Source organism: Panthera pardus, unplaced genomic scaffold (genome assembly GCF_024362965.1).
Source record: "Panthera pardus isolate Hobbes unplaced genomic scaffold, ASM2436296v1 HiC_scaffold_20, whole genome shotgun sequence".
In the NCBI taxonomy this organism is placed as follows: Eukaryota; Metazoa; Chordata; class Mammalia; order Carnivora; family Felidae; genus Panthera; species Panthera pardus.
Genome location: NW_026526766.1, coordinates 90,652,795 through 90,667,061, shown reverse-complemented (window position 1 = coordinate 90,667,061; position 14,267 = coordinate 90,652,795). Strand labels below are relative to the sequence as shown.

At 62.5% G+C, this 14,267-nt stretch overlaps 1 protein-coding gene across 2 annotated transcripts in view; it reads left to right on the top strand.

Moving 5' to 3' along the window:
- Nucleotides 1–14,267, top strand: part of COL5A1 (collagen type V alpha 1 chain) — a 148,695-nt gene that overhangs the window by 97,332 nt on the left and 37,096 nt on the right. For both annotated transcript variants that reach the window (XM_053908503.1, XM_053908502.1), the window contains exons 29-37: nucleotides 1,476–1,529; nucleotides 3,766–3,873; nucleotides 4,552–4,605; nucleotides 6,991–7,044; nucleotides 11,433–11,477; nucleotides 11,603–11,656; nucleotides 12,640–12,684; nucleotides 13,119–13,172; nucleotides 14,126–14,179. In XM_053908503.1, the coding sequence (XP_053764478.1) occupies nucleotides 1,476–1,529; nucleotides 3,766–3,873; nucleotides 4,552–4,605; nucleotides 6,991–7,044; nucleotides 11,433–11,477; nucleotides 11,603–11,656; nucleotides 12,640–12,684; nucleotides 13,119–13,172; nucleotides 14,126–14,179 (522 nt within the window). The remainder of the gene's footprint in view (nucleotides 1–1,475; nucleotides 1,530–3,765; nucleotides 3,874–4,551; nucleotides 4,606–6,990; nucleotides 7,045–11,432; nucleotides 11,478–11,602; nucleotides 11,657–12,639; nucleotides 12,685–13,118; nucleotides 13,173–14,125; nucleotides 14,180–14,267) is intronic.

Genomic DNA, 14,267 nt, shown 5'->3' with positions numbered 1-14,267 from the left:
TGGACACCCCAGGCGGATGCCTCGCAAGGCAGCTGGACAACGGGGCCATTGGGGTGCTGGGTGTTCTTCCCTGGGCGGCCCCTCAGGCTGGAGCAGAGCCAGGCGCGGAGGGAAAGAGGTGTCGCCGTGCCCCCCGGCCGCGCCCGGCACGGCTCCTTCCCCGCGGCATCTGCCTGTTCCCGTCCCTGAGCTGGCTCCTCACGTGGCCACGCTGGACAGGGACGGCGCGGACGCTGGGCCCTCTGCTGTGGCGATGGCTCAGCCTCGGCCCCGTCTCCGTGCTCAGCCTGGGGGAGCAGGCGCACGCACACTGCCTCGGTTCCCCCTGGAGAGCCAGCGGAGGAAGGCAGACCCCTGAGCCGTCATCCTGTGGCCCCTGGAAGCGTGGGGACTGAGGGCCCTCGGGGTCAGGGCCGGGCACACTCCCCGCGGGACAGACGAGGTCCCCACCGGCAGCTCCCGGCTCCCTCAACTCCCCTCATCCCGTTGGCGGGGGCTCCCCAGAGCCCCAGGTTTTGCCACGTTTGTCCCATCACTTTTGTCCTTTAGCCAGAGACAGGGCTACCTGAGCGAGTTCTGACGGGGAAGGCCTCTTCTCCAGGAGAGTCACCGCCCCTCTGAGGGCCCCCGGGGGGGCAGCCTGCGGGGTGGGGGTGAGGAGAGCCTCCTGGGACCTAGAGCCCGAGGCCGCTGTGGGTGAGTCCCCGGCATATCACCGGACAGCGGACGCGCACTGCGGGCTGGGGAGAAACGAGTTCGCACCAAGTCCCAGAAAACTGCCTCCCTCTGCCTACCAGCTCCCGGCCGGCCTGGGGCTCAGGACCAGGCCCCCCGATGGGCAAACGAGGTCAGGACGCCGGGCCTGGATGGAGAGGGAGGGCGAGCCAGGCCGCCCCGTGCAAGTACCTGAGGGTGTCTGTGCTTGTCTGCGTGGGGACTCGAGCGCACGGCAGTCCCTGACCCTTGTGGATCCCCAAATACGCGAATAGCAGGAATGTGTCCCCCTGGCCTGGAGGGTGCAGGACTGTGTCACTGAGGGCTGCCCCGCAGCCAGACTGCCCGAGCCCTGGGCCCTTCCGTCCCCTCCAGCTCTTGCTGGGCCGGTCTGTGGGGCCCACCGTGGCGGCCGGCTTCTCTGGGGCGTCCTCCCTCCAGCCCCGCCCCGGTGCTCGCCCGTCAGCGGCTACTGGGCCCCAGCGGGGCCCAGCTGTGCACAGCTGTGCGGGGTGCAGGGGTGTGGGGGTGGGGGCGGCGGACCACGAGCTCGACCCCACGACTACAGAGGGTTAGAGGGGCGCCCTTCACGAGGGACAGGACTCACACTCGGAACCCCCCCGCCCGGCACGCCCAGCGCTTGTGTGGCGACAGGGGCTCTGGGCTGAGGGCTGTGTGCGGAGTCGTGGGGGGAGGGGGGCCAGCCGCCCCGGAGGTGGGCTCTTTCGTGCCGACCCAGGCGCTGCCTTGTCCTTTGTCAGGGTGAAGACGGCTTTCCTGGGTTTAAAGGCGACATGGGAATCAAGGGCGATCGGGTGAGTGTTTTGGGGTGCTGGCGGGGGTCGGGGCTGGGGGTGGGAGGCCAGGGGAGGGCTGCGGCGTTCGGGGCCGCAGGACAGCTTCTCCTAACGAAGGTGACGCCTCTGCGGGGGGGGGGGGGGGGGGCTCTCGGCCCGCAGGCAGGAACAGCTGGGAGCCCAGGGGCCTGGCTCTGTGCTTGTCCCCCCACTGGCCCTCAGCTTCCCGCTCGGAGCCAAGGCGGCTCTCGCCTGGCGTGAACACCCGGTCACTGGGGTCACCTGGGGTCACCTGGCCCCTCTGCCCTGTGCCCTGACCCTCCCTGCCCAGGGGGTCCGTGGGGACTTGTCTTTTTGCGGCCGACACTCGGGATGGCAGAGCGCCTCACTTGGCTCGGAAGAGACGGAGGGAGGGGGCTGCAGAAATGCCGTCCGACCTGGGAGGGCCGGGGTCCCTGCCCGCCCTGACGGCATCTCGGTCCCCCGAGCATCCTCCCGTGATTTTCGGACCCCGAGCAGCTCCTGTGTTCTGTAATCTCATGCTCGGGCATCAGAAACTGCAAGACAGCAGTTGCTTTTTAATGAATAATTTACCTCCCCGCCGGAGGAAGCTGCTCGTGCTGCAGGGGGATGGGCTTGGCTCCCACGGCAGGCGCCCGGCAGAAAGCTGCTGGCTGTGTCTTCCTCTAAGTGGGGAGAGGGCAGAGCAGATGAAGCGGGAGGAAGGTTCCGGGTCGTCGGCCGGCCGCCACCGCCAGGGCGCAGGCACTTTGAAGGGCCCCGACCCCCTTGAGAGTGAGCGCAGGCCCCGGGCAGGAGGGCGGGAGGTGCCCGAGCCACCCGCGTGGGCACAGCTGTGGCGGCAGCTGGACGCGCACCTGGACAGACGGCTGTCGGCCGCCGTGCGGCTGCCGTAACTGTTCCCCGGCAAAGCTGGCCTGCAGGTGCCTTTTCAGAACGTGCCAGCCCCGGAGAGCCCCACGCGCCTGGCGCCGTGTCACAGACTAAAAAGGCAGAGGCAATCTTGGCCTCTATCAAAGGCGGAGGAACGAAAGAGAGAGATTCATTTCACAGTCGTGTCCCAGTTATGTTCCTGCTAAAGACAGCCCTTCTAGAACTTTCTCCATGGTGACGGGACTCGGCCCCACATCTGAGGGGCCTCTCTCTCTCTGGCTGGCGAACGTCCTTTTTATGCTGCCTCTGACAATGCCGTGCACACGCTCGGGGTCCACATCACGAGGGTCCATCTCTGAAAGAGATTGCACAAAGGATGTCCGGCGGTCACACTCCAGGCTCCGCGGGCAGGCCTGCCGTTGGAATTGGGTGAGGGTGGGACTGGCGGCAGGGACACTTCCTCAGCCAGGGAGCGGAGAAACTTCTGCCCCGAGCGTGACCTTTCCTAGGTGCTCAGTTAATGTGTGAAGGGTCCTTTTGTTGGAAGAACATTTCTTAGGGACCGAGAGTCCTGGGCCCGCGGACACACTGGACATTACGAGTAAGGAAGTTATTGGTCCTTCGTGTCCCGTGGGACACCCATCGTTGCTGTGGGGGGTACGGCTGTCTTCCAGCTGCCGCTGGAAGCCAGTGATCAGAGCGAGACCTGGCAGTGAGCAGAGGGCCGGGGGGGAACGGGGGGGGGGGGGGGGAGGGCGGCGCTCAGAGGCCGGGCCGGCGCTGCCGTGGACCTCGGCAAGCCCCCAGACCCCCGGTCGTGTCCGGGCCTAGGCTGGACCGCGGCGAAGTTGGTTGGGGCAGCGTTGAGGACCCTTCCATCTCTGGGACATGTCACGTGGTCTCCTGTGTGCCTGCCAGGCCCAGACCCCTGGGCGGCAGGGGCTGCATCCCATCCCTGCTTCAAGGAAAAAGGCAGCGTCCTGTGCACAGGTTGTCCTGATCTATTTGGGCAAGGAGCGGTTGAGAGCTCCGGGGTTAACCAAAGTCGCCTCAACCGAGAGGGACTCATTTGGAGAAGCAGGAGCGTGCAGCCTGGAGAAGGAACTTCGCACCGCTGTGCAGAGGGACGGCGTGGCCGTTCAGCAGAGCCCCGTAGCTTGCTCCGCGGTGCTCCCGTCTCGTCAGACAGGAGCGGGTGCCGTGCTCTTGAGGCCGCCTGGTGCGCCAAGCGGGCTAAGCGGCTCCTACCCCAAGATCTGACCTGGGACCCGGACTCTCGGGCCCAGAACGGCCATGGGAGTCATGTGGTGGGGGGTGGAGACTGGGGGTTCTTCCTCACCTTCTCTTTTCTGACCTGCAGGGGGAGATCGGCCCCCCTGGTCCCAGAGGAGAAGATGGCCCCGAAGGCCCGAAGGGTCGTGGAGGTCCAAACGGCGACCCGGGTCCTCTGGGACCCCCTGGGGAGAAGGTATGTGACGGGAAGGATGCTCACTGCTTCCCGGGGACAGACCCTTCTGACGGCCTTGGGTGGCCAGGCTGGTGACTCTGCCGGGCTGAAGCCCCCAGATGGGGCCAGGTGTAATCTGAGTCGGGTCCTGTCCCACGTGCTCCCCCGGCACCCTGGCCACCCTTCCTGGCGAATTCGTCCGTTGCTAGGCCAGTCCTTTCCTTGTCCCGAGCTAGGTCTCTCTGAGCACCTTGCCAGGCCAGTGCCCTGAGAGGGCTCCTTCCTCCGGGTGCCCCAGAGCCTGGGGACCGAGCCCCGGCACCCAGGGCATCATCTTTCATGCAGGGACTCTCCACAGGCCCCTGTCCTTACACCTGTGCCCCCCGCCCCCCTGCCCCCTGCTGTGGCGCTGGCCCAGGAACGGGCGCTCAGAGTGCACCAGACATCCGCCCTGTCTCGCCCCGAGGACTCTTTTACAAAAGGGCTCGACAGAATCTCACAGATAAAGAGTTCCTCCGTTGGAGATTTGCCTCAGCCATGGCCGTGTCTCCTCCTGCCTCCCGTCCGGGCAGGGATTTTCGGGGGAGACGGCTTCCCAGGGGGCAGGCAGCGGCCTCTCCGTGTCCCTTCTCGGCTGGGAGAAAATGGATGGAGAGGTAAGGTGCTGGCCAGATAACACAGCCCCTTCTTTTTCCCCAGGGAAAACTCGGAGTGCCGGGATTACCAGGTTACCCGGGAAGACAAGGGCCCAAGGTAACTTATGAGAGTATCGGGTGTTCGGACACCCACGGCCCCGGGGGAGGCTGCTGTGGCGAAACCCAGCGTCGCCCCAGCTGTCTCCCCCAGGCTCTGCCCTGGCCACAGCCTGCGCGTTAGCCTGGTTGGGTTGGAAGGAGGGGCTGGCAGTCGGGCCTTTCGGAGAAGGGGGCAGAGCCAGCCTGAGCCGAGGGCCGTGCGAGGCGAGGCGTCCCCTGCACCTCTGCCCGCTGCTGTCTCTGCACCGAGGACTCGTGAAGCCTCTCTCACCTCTGCTCCGCACTGGAGATTTGAAGGTTATTTGCTCATAACAGCGTAAAGGGAGATGAAACCTTCCTTCCATGAAATCATGTTCTGCTTTAAGTGAAACATCTCCTCCAGGCCTTGGAAATCATTTAACACGTTATTTTTTTCCCCAAAACTCACCTTTTATTATTCATGGTTCTTCCTTAAAAAATAACCAGCTGCCTGCACCGGAGACATAATTAGCGGTGCAGGAGAGTTCCTGTCTCTCCCGGCTTTGCTTGCGTCGTTCTGCCTCCCCGGCTTCAGCGCCTTTCCAGGCTCCCAGGCTCAGGCTCGTTCCCGGGAAGGGCCCCGTGGGCTGCCTGTCCCCCTGGATATTTCCATTCTGGCTGAGGAATCAGCAGTCCTTCCCGTGGAATGCTAATATCCACTTGGGGCGGGTGGGCCCTCGCCCTGTATGCGGGGAGGCAGTTTGCAGTGAAACGGGAATTTGTTCGGGGTCCCCCAGTAGTGTGCTGAGTGCGGCTGTGACGTGGCCGTGCCCCCCGCGTCTTGGAGCAAGAGGGGCTGACGGACAGGCCTTTTGTCCTGAAGTATATGTCCTCTGAGGGGAGGAGAGGAGAGAAGTCCGGGGGTGTGTGGGCCAAGTTCAGGCAGTGTCCTCGGAAGGCAAGGGAATAAAACTTTGAGCTGCCTGGCAGTTTTTTTTAAATTAATTAATTTAGAGAGAGACAGAGACAGTGCCAGCAGGGAAAGGACAGAGAGAGGGAGAGAGAGAATCCCAAGCAGGCCCCATGCTGCCAGTGCAGAGCCTGACGCAGGGCTTGACCCCGTGCAACTGTGAGATTGTGACTTGAGCCCAAGCCAAGTCAGACGCTTAAGGGACTGAGCCACTCAGGCGCCCCGCCTGGCAGTTTTCAAGGTCCTCAGGAGTGTCTGGACATGCCACCGTGTCCCAGCACCCGCACTGAGCTCTGTGGGACCTGCACCCAGGTGTCCGGGGCAGTCTCCTGCCTGGATTGGCAGGTGGACGTAGGGGTGCAAGGTTTGGAAATTCGCGAACTTTTCATGGTCTGAGCGCACATTCAGGTCAGGATTTTTAGCCACCGGAGAGTCGAGGCCCGCTGAAGACAGTAGCCACCTCCCACGGGCACGGGAAGTGCCCGAGTGTCACGGGGAAGCTCACGTCGTAGTTGTCTGGGTATTACCCACATCAGAGTCCCCAAGTGTCTCTTTTGTCTACGTGCCCCTCGTAGGTTTCTAGAATTAAAAAGCTGTTAGTTGTTAGAGCCAGTGCATAGATTTGCATTAACTTCTCACTCTACAAGCCGCCATGCTTTATTTAGAGGTGTTCTGGGAAGATAACAAAACATGACAACAAGACGCAGCAAACAAAATGTCATGAATGTGAGATCCACACATCCCTTCCGGTTCATTCTCAGGAATCTGTGTGCCCTGTTCTTCGCAGATACCAGCATTTGAAGACATGAGTGTTCAGAGGGGGAGAAGGGGGAAGTGTGGTTAAGACTCAGCTTTGGTTTTTAGATTTGGACTCTATGAGATGCCTAGGAAATATTTCTTGAGCGAGTGGGTGACGGATGGATGGCGAATGGTGGGTTGGTGGGTGGGCGGTTGACGTTTGTATAGGCGGATGGTTAGACGGATGGATGGGTGAGTGGATGGCTGGTTGAATGGACAGATGGTTGGATGGATGGATGGATGGATGGTGTTTGAGTGGGTGGACAGATTGGTGGATAGTTAGATGGGTGGATGGCTGGCTGGGGGCGGGGTGGTGGGCATATGGTTGGGCAGAACGGATGGATGGTTGGCTGAGTGGATGGAGGGGTAGGTGGATAGTTGGATGGGATGGATGTATGGGTAGATGGGTAGATGGGTAGCTGGATGGTTGGGTGGGTGAGTGAGTGGATGGGTGGGCGGACGGACGGATGGATGGATGGATGGATGGAAGGGTAGAAGGTGGGTGGATGGATGGGTGGGGGGTGAGGGGGTGGGTCGGGGGTGGGTCGGTGGAGCTCGTGTCTGAGGCCGTGAACCGTAAGCTGCTGCTGGCACACGCAGCACAGCTGATTCTCTGGCCCAGCTCTCGTGCTTCCTTATGAGTCACCTCTCTTTCAGGGTTCTATCGGATTTCCCGGCTTTCCTGGTGCCAACGGAGAGAAGGGCGGCAGGGTAAGGACAGCCTGGCCTCCGGTCAGGTGGCTCGCTCCACTGCCTTGGTATTCAACGGGTGCATTTTCTGGCACGTCCTGTTTGCTCTCACCCACTTTGCTGCCCAAACCGCTTTCCACATGGCGGACCTTAAGCCCGTGGCCTTCAGCACCAAGCGCTGGAGACTCCCCGCACACGGGGCTGGGTGGTGGTGGGCTGCAGGGCAGCGGCGGGAGGGGAGGGCATGCTTTCTGACCGACACCGCGACCCCGACAGCTCCTCAGGCCGTGAGCGAAACCCGAGTCTTTCAACCCGAGGGCCTTTCCTTCCGGACGAATTTTTAAAGGAAGGGAAGGAGAAAAAAGGAGCGTGTTGCCTCCCCTGCCGGTCCAAATTCAGGAAGCTCTTCCCCCCTCGTCATTCCCAAGCTGCCGTTGCCCCAGGGCACCTGCCCGGTGCCCGATGCTGTGGTTCACTCCGTTGTCACCATGGACAGTGGCGTTCTGAAGGGCTGGGCTGAGGAAGCCACGCCCCCCACACCGCCCTGACCGCCCCCTGCTCCAGGCCTTCTGTCGGGGAAATTACAGGGCGCTCTCTGAGCATTGCCGCCCGGGACGCAGGATCGAGGGGGTCCTCTTGGTCGTTCAGTTCTGAGCTGGTTGTCCACAGGCATGTGGGGGCAGAGAGGCCGGGTTGCGAGACGTGTGCAGGGCGTACCTTGGGGCGGGGAGGACCCCAGACCTCGGAGGAAGGACTGCCGCTTTTGCGGGAACTGGGACAGGCCCGGCCCATTCCCCTGCGCCCACGCTGTTGCTCCTGGCACAGGAGGGCTGCGTCTTCCCAGAGAGACCCCTGCCCCGATCTGTCCTCACCGCGTCTGAGCAGAGACGGTGAGCTCTCCCGAAAAACGGAGAGAGACCTCAAGCCAGCCCAACCCGTGTAAACAAACGTGTATGTGCCCGATGCCTGAGGTAGATAGAAAACGGGGAACTGCCCTCAGCGCGAGGAGACGGCGTGAGCACGGGGACACTGTCGTCATCTGCAGCTGGACCTGATCTCCACGCGCATCTACCTGTTCACCTGCACGTACATCCTGTGTCTGTGCCTCTGCGAGCGTGTCTGTCTGGCTCTTCCTTGTCTGTCGCTGTCCGTGTACCCATCCGCCTCCCTTCCTGTCTGTCTGACCTCCAGAGAGAGTCTGACGGACGCCTTTGGGGAAAGCTGCCCTCTGGAATACTCACAGAGGCCGCTGTGAAGGGTGGGCCAGGGTCCGGGAAGCATGGGGGTGATAAGGGAGTGGCTTCTGTGCTGGTGGCGGCCTCCTGACCTTTGACACCAGCTCGCGGCGAGACTCTCCTAGAGGGGCCGCGATGTTCGGCATTTGGTCGTGTGATTTGGCCACAGCCCCTGTCCGTGGAGGAGCCCGCTGGGGCCAGGGATCAAGGCCCCGTCGGGATGGGTCGCGTGGGGCCGTGGAGGCCTGGCTGGCGCCCTAGGGCCGGCACTCTGGCCCAAGCCCCGCTTCTCTCTCCCTGCCCCTGTAGAGCTACTCAGCTTCCTGAGCTCAGAGGGGCAGAGAGATGCCCGGGTACCCCCCCAAGCCCCACGGGCCGTTATCCCCATGCGTCGGTGCTGGGGGTCACCAGGGACGCCACCGAAAACAGATGTGGTTGCAGAACGGGGGAGCATGGGTCCAGAAGCTTGCTCTTGTGAGGTTTGGCTCCTGGTTCCCAGGACCTGAAGCAGAGACGCAAGGAAACTATGCTGGGAATTTACGGGGCTTTTCCAAGCTGCCTGTGGTGGTTGCTGTATTCGGAGGCCACCTTGGTGGGGGCAGGCCCTGAGGACAACGATGTCAACTTTTACAAAAGGCAACGGCTCGGGCAAGGGCCAAGTAGGACCGGCAAGCACGTTCGCGCATATCGTGGGAGAAATATTCCCTGTGCCCCTCCCGGGTGTTGGGGGCACAGAGGCAAGCGGAGGACATGGGATCTAGAGGAAAAGGCCAAGTCCGTCCCTGGGAAGCGTCCGAGATGGCCCTGCACACAAGTGAACCACACAGATGGCTACAGTTTCACGAGCACGTCCTGTCAGGAGACCTGGACCATTCACGGCTCAGCTCATGGGCTCCCCACGCCCTCCCCGGGGGCGACTGAGGACCCACATCCCTGCACGGGAGAGGAACCTCGGAATTATGCACGTCTGTCCCCCCCCCACATATCTCCTGAGAGAGATGTCTTTATTCTGGAACCTTCCCCAGGAAAGGAAGAAGAAATTTTTTCCCAGTGACAGTGACCTTCCCGGTGCCCTGGTGGTTTGCAACTCTTCCTTGATCGCCGATTCTGGCAATCCGGCTGGCTCGCTGACCCTTCCAGACCAAGTTATGGGGTCATTCTTGCCAGCCTGTCACTGTGTCCCTCCCTCCCTCCCTCCCTCCATCCGTCCATCCACGCAGCCCTCCCTCCATCCAAATGGCATTAGTTGAGCACCTCCCCTGTCCCCACATGTCAGGTGCTCTTGGAGCCCTGGGGACAGAGCCACAGAAGCCCAGATCCCTGCCCTCGTGGAACTTGCCTTCCAAGGGTGGGGACAGGGAGCAAGTCTGTAAAGCAGATGGTGTGGCGGATGGCGGAGCGTGCTCAGGGACAAACCAGATGTGCTGGGGAAGGGGGGGGGCGGTTGACTGCAGAGGTAGGGAGGGCTCAGGGACAGCCTGGAGGGGCGGAGGTGGGCTGGGCCTCACAGATGCCCGGGACAAAGGACTGAGGCTTGAGCAGGGGGCAGAGTGGGGGGGGAGAGACAAGGGGACGGTGAACAGGTGGTGGGGGCGAACGGGTGGCGTCCCCGGGGCCTCAAGGCCGCCCCCATGGGGCATGGTCCGTCTTGCCACGTGACTGAAGGCACCAGCCACATTGAAAATGTCATCCCTGAGAGTCCCAGTTGGAAATCATGGAGGAGAGGGACACAGGCAGGGGTTCCGTGGTGCCTGCTCCCGCCGCTCCTGAGCCATCTGCGGACCGGGAGGGCGGCTCTGCGGGGCTGGTGGCTGAGGGGCCCGGGAGGCCGGAGTCCAGAGATGCACCTGTGCTTGGCTTCTCGGCCGGAGCAGGGCCGTTTCTGGGACTGTCTGCGCGTCCCCCGTGAGGACATGAGGACAGGCGCTCACAGGCGAGTCACCAAGCAGACCGTGGACGGGGCGGTTCCTGTTGAGCAGCATCCGTCCCTCTCTGGTTCAGTTTACAGGGAAACCCTTGGGCAGCAGGCTCACCCGGGAGGCCGGGGCTGAGCCTCGGTCCTGCCCTGTGTGCCCGGGCTCACGGGTGTGGGACTTGGCGGAGAAGACGCGCGGCTGGACGCACCCACGGACGCCAACAAGTAGCCGGGGCTGGCCCGGCGTCCACGCTGGTAAAAGCCAACAGCGCGAAGAAAGCAGATGTTGCATTAATGTTCGTATGCAAATATTTATTTGGAGCCAAAGGCTATCGCCAGGTAATTAAAGCAGGGAAACCAGAGTGCATTGTTGGAAGGAGACATAATCACCTCGTCACCGTAAACCGTTGTATTAAATTCGCTCCAAGACGGCAGACGGCACAGAGCAGTTTTGATTCCAGCAGCGAACAAGTCAAAGCTGGGGAGAGACGGTGCGGCAGGTGGCCTTCGCGGCTCAGCTCCGTCTTGGGCTTCGTCGCTCGAAATCGGAATGAAGTTCTGGAAGATGAATCGGGAGGCGGTGGGGACACCGGGGTGGCGGTCCGCCCGTTGCTTCTGCGCGCTGCGGGTGAACCGCGGTTACCCGTTACCCAAGCTCTGCTTCCGAGAAAAACAAATGTGGCGCATCTGTTTTCCGTGGTTTGGAAAATGCAAAACAACACCGCCAAGAAAAAGGAGTCTAAGTTCTACGAGAAGAGCAGCCGATGACTTTGGGTGTATGATTTATATATGGAGCCGCAAGTTTGCTTGACTGTGGAGCCTGTTGAAAATTTAATGGCTAATATTCGGAACTGTAGCAAAAGTAAATTATGTATGAAAGGGGTTGCGGTAATGATCCCCCTCGCCCCCGCCGCTGAGAGAGATGGAGAAAGGGAGGGAGAGGGCGGGCGGGAGGGGAAGTGGGGGGTGTTGATGCTTGCGGAAAGGAAACCAGATAGGGCAGTAAACATCCATCAGACTGCAGGGAGAAAATTGGATTTCTACAGGCCTGTGAGGAAACACAAAGCTCTGTGTATCGAATGTGCAGTGAAGTCCCCTCGGCCTGAAAAATCTCCTGGAGAAGCACAGACAAGGAGAGCAGACCTTCCCGGCTTCTGTTTCCGAGCTCTCTCCCCGTAACCCAGGAGAGGGCCACCACCCAGGCCGTGGCAGGGGTCTCTGGCAAGTGACTGACCAGCCGCTTCTTTCTCTGGTTCTAGGGCACACCTGGGAAGCCAGGACCACGGGGGCAGCGAGGCCCGACGGTAACCACCCTCTGGGCTTCCAGAAGCGGGAGCACATTGCAGGGGGCATGCTCGGTGGGAGGGGGAGGGAGGTGTCCAGGGCTGGGAGGATTCGAGCTCACCTTTCCTCTCTCCCCCCCGTGCAGGGTCCGAGGGGCGAACGGGGCCCCCGGGGCATCACTGGGAAGCCCGGCCCCAAGGTAGGTTTTCAGCGACTTCTGGGGCGTCAGCCATGCCACCCACACGTGGAGCACCTATGGGTGATCCGTGGCCTTTTTGTTGGGAGAAAAAAAAGGAAGTTTGCTTGAGGGTATTTAAGAAGGAGCCGGGCCAGCAGCCCTCGGACAGGTCAGGTTGAGTTGCATCACGTGCCTCAGCCCCGACGGAGCCGTGGCGGGAAGGGCCACCCCACACTGGGACCTCCGCAGCCTTAGGGGACCGGGCCCCCGGGCTTTGCACAAGTGCTGAGCCATCCGGGTACCCCACCATCCGGTTCTGGTGGGGAGGGCCCGTTTCTACCTCCTGCCTCAGAGGGAGAGCCCGAGCCTGTCCCTCACGTCCCCTCCTCCCGTTTTCTCAGCGTGGAAACGTGTGACAGCCAAGCAGGCCCTCCCCGTTCGACCGGGACGCCATTCCAAAGTGCGCTCCCACCAAGGGACGTGGGCCGTCTGCTGGCTGGGGTGCAGAGCTGGCCCCCCGGCTAGTGGGATGTGTCCACCGGGGGGTACAGAACATTCTCCCGCGCTGAGTGCCGGTGCGTCCCACGTTCCCGTACAGGGATTAACGCTCCCCTGCACGAGCGAGTGATACCACGGCACAGCAGTTGTCACCGCTTGGGGGGGCCCCGGGGCAGATGCCTGGGTCCTATCGCCATGTGACTTTTCGACACACTTCCTGGTGGGAGCGTGGCCTTTGTCCCCCCGCAGGGGGCTCTTCTCGGGGAAATGTCACAGCCCCGTGGATAGCAGCTCAGGGTCTGATGACAAGACAGGTGGCCTTTGGGAGCGTGGATCGGCGGCTGGCGCCCTCTGCCCTTTCCTGGAAGTCCTGGTGACCCGCGCCTGTGCCCGTGTGCCGTGTGTGACTGACGTCCCGTGACGTCACGGGCCAGTGTTCTGTCACAGGCAGTGATAATAAAGATCATCGTGGTGAAGCTGTTTTTTCTGTGTCCCTCCCTTCCTAGGGCAACTCTGGAGGCGACGGCCCCGCTGGCCCTCCGGGTGAACGGGTGAGCACCGTGAACACGCGGGCCTCTGCCAACATCTCTGGGGAGGCAGCCTGCCTTAAATGTCCCTCCCCGTTTCTTCCCGGGGTGGGCTGGGGAGAGGGAGGCGTGTCTCCAGTCCTACCGAAGGAGAGGGTTTTCCTAGGATCCCGAAGCGGATCAGTGGTAGCCTTCGCTGGGAGTGAGGTCTCTTGCCTGTCGAAGCGGGCGGCCCCCTCCCCCGGCCCCAAGCTGCCCCCCTCAGCTCCCCGGACTGACCTCCTTTGTTGCGTTGGCGGGGGGCGGGGGGCTGGAATAAATGGAGAAAGGGTCCGGGGGAGCACAAAGAGACTTTGCTCGGAGAACCAAGGACTCGGGAGGACCATGGTGGGGTCTCCTGGGCCCCCACGCACTGGGGAAAGGACATCTGTGCTCAGCTGGCCGTTCTCTATCCGCAGGGACCCAACGGACCCCAAGGACCCACCGGTTTCCCTGGACCCAAGGGCCCTCCTGTGAGTAACGTGTTTTCCTTGCTGGGCCGGTGGGAGGGGCGTCGGCGGGGAAACTGGAGAGAGCCGCTTTTTGGAAGCGCGACCTCTCTCCCATTTGGGCGGACACGATCTTGTAGTTGGGTCCAGTGTGAGTGTCCCAGGCCACCGTTGCAAATTACCACCAACTCGGCCACTTGAGACAGCAGAAACGTGCTGTCTCGCAGTCTGGAGGCCAAGAGGCCAAGATCGGGGGTTGGCGGGGCCGGTTCCTCCCGGGGGGCTCTGGGAGAGACCGCCCCCTCCCCGCCCCGCTCCCGGCTTCCCGTGGTTGCTGGCCGTCCGCGGCTTGTACGCCCTTCACTCGGTCTCTGCCTGTACCCTAACGTGGCGCCTCCTCTGGGGGTGTCCCTGGGTCGTCACGCCCCCGTCTTGCTGTGAGGACACCAGCCACCGACTTTGGGAACACCCCAGTGCAGTGTGACCTTGCGTCGGTGACGTCTGCAAAGCCCCCGTTTCCAAACGAGGTCACCTTCGCAGGTGCGGGGCGGCTAGCACTTCCCCCCGTATTTTGGGGGCACAGTCCAAGTCAGCACAGGCAGAGCGCACTCTGTTACACCCCAGAAGGAAAGATGCCTGCCCGTGGGCACTGTCGCCAGACGGACATGCTGGGGGTCAGCGGCCAGGACAAGGCGGACCCGGGTCCCCATGCTGCTGCCTGTGCGTCCCACGGCTGCACCTCTCCCTGCCTCAGTTTCTCCCCTGGGAGGGGAAGTGTGGCGCTCGGGAAGGCTGTGCGGGTTCGGGAGGTGACGCACAGGTGCTGGGTCCCCACGTGGCACTTGGTCACTGTGACCCTCGCAGGAGCTTTCTCTGAAGCGAGGTGGCCGTGTTCGTCCCCTGGTTTGGTCTGAAATCCCAAAGGTGCGCGCCTCTCAGAACTGAATGCAACTTCTTCCCTTTGCCTCTTCCTTCAGGGCCCTCCGGGCAAGGACGGGCTCCCGGGACACCCTGGACAGAGAGGAGAGACCGTGAGTATTGGCAGCGTGGGGGACACGGGGACACGGGGACGCAGGCTGGCCCGGCCTCTCCCACAGCCCCGCCCGTGGGCACGCCTCC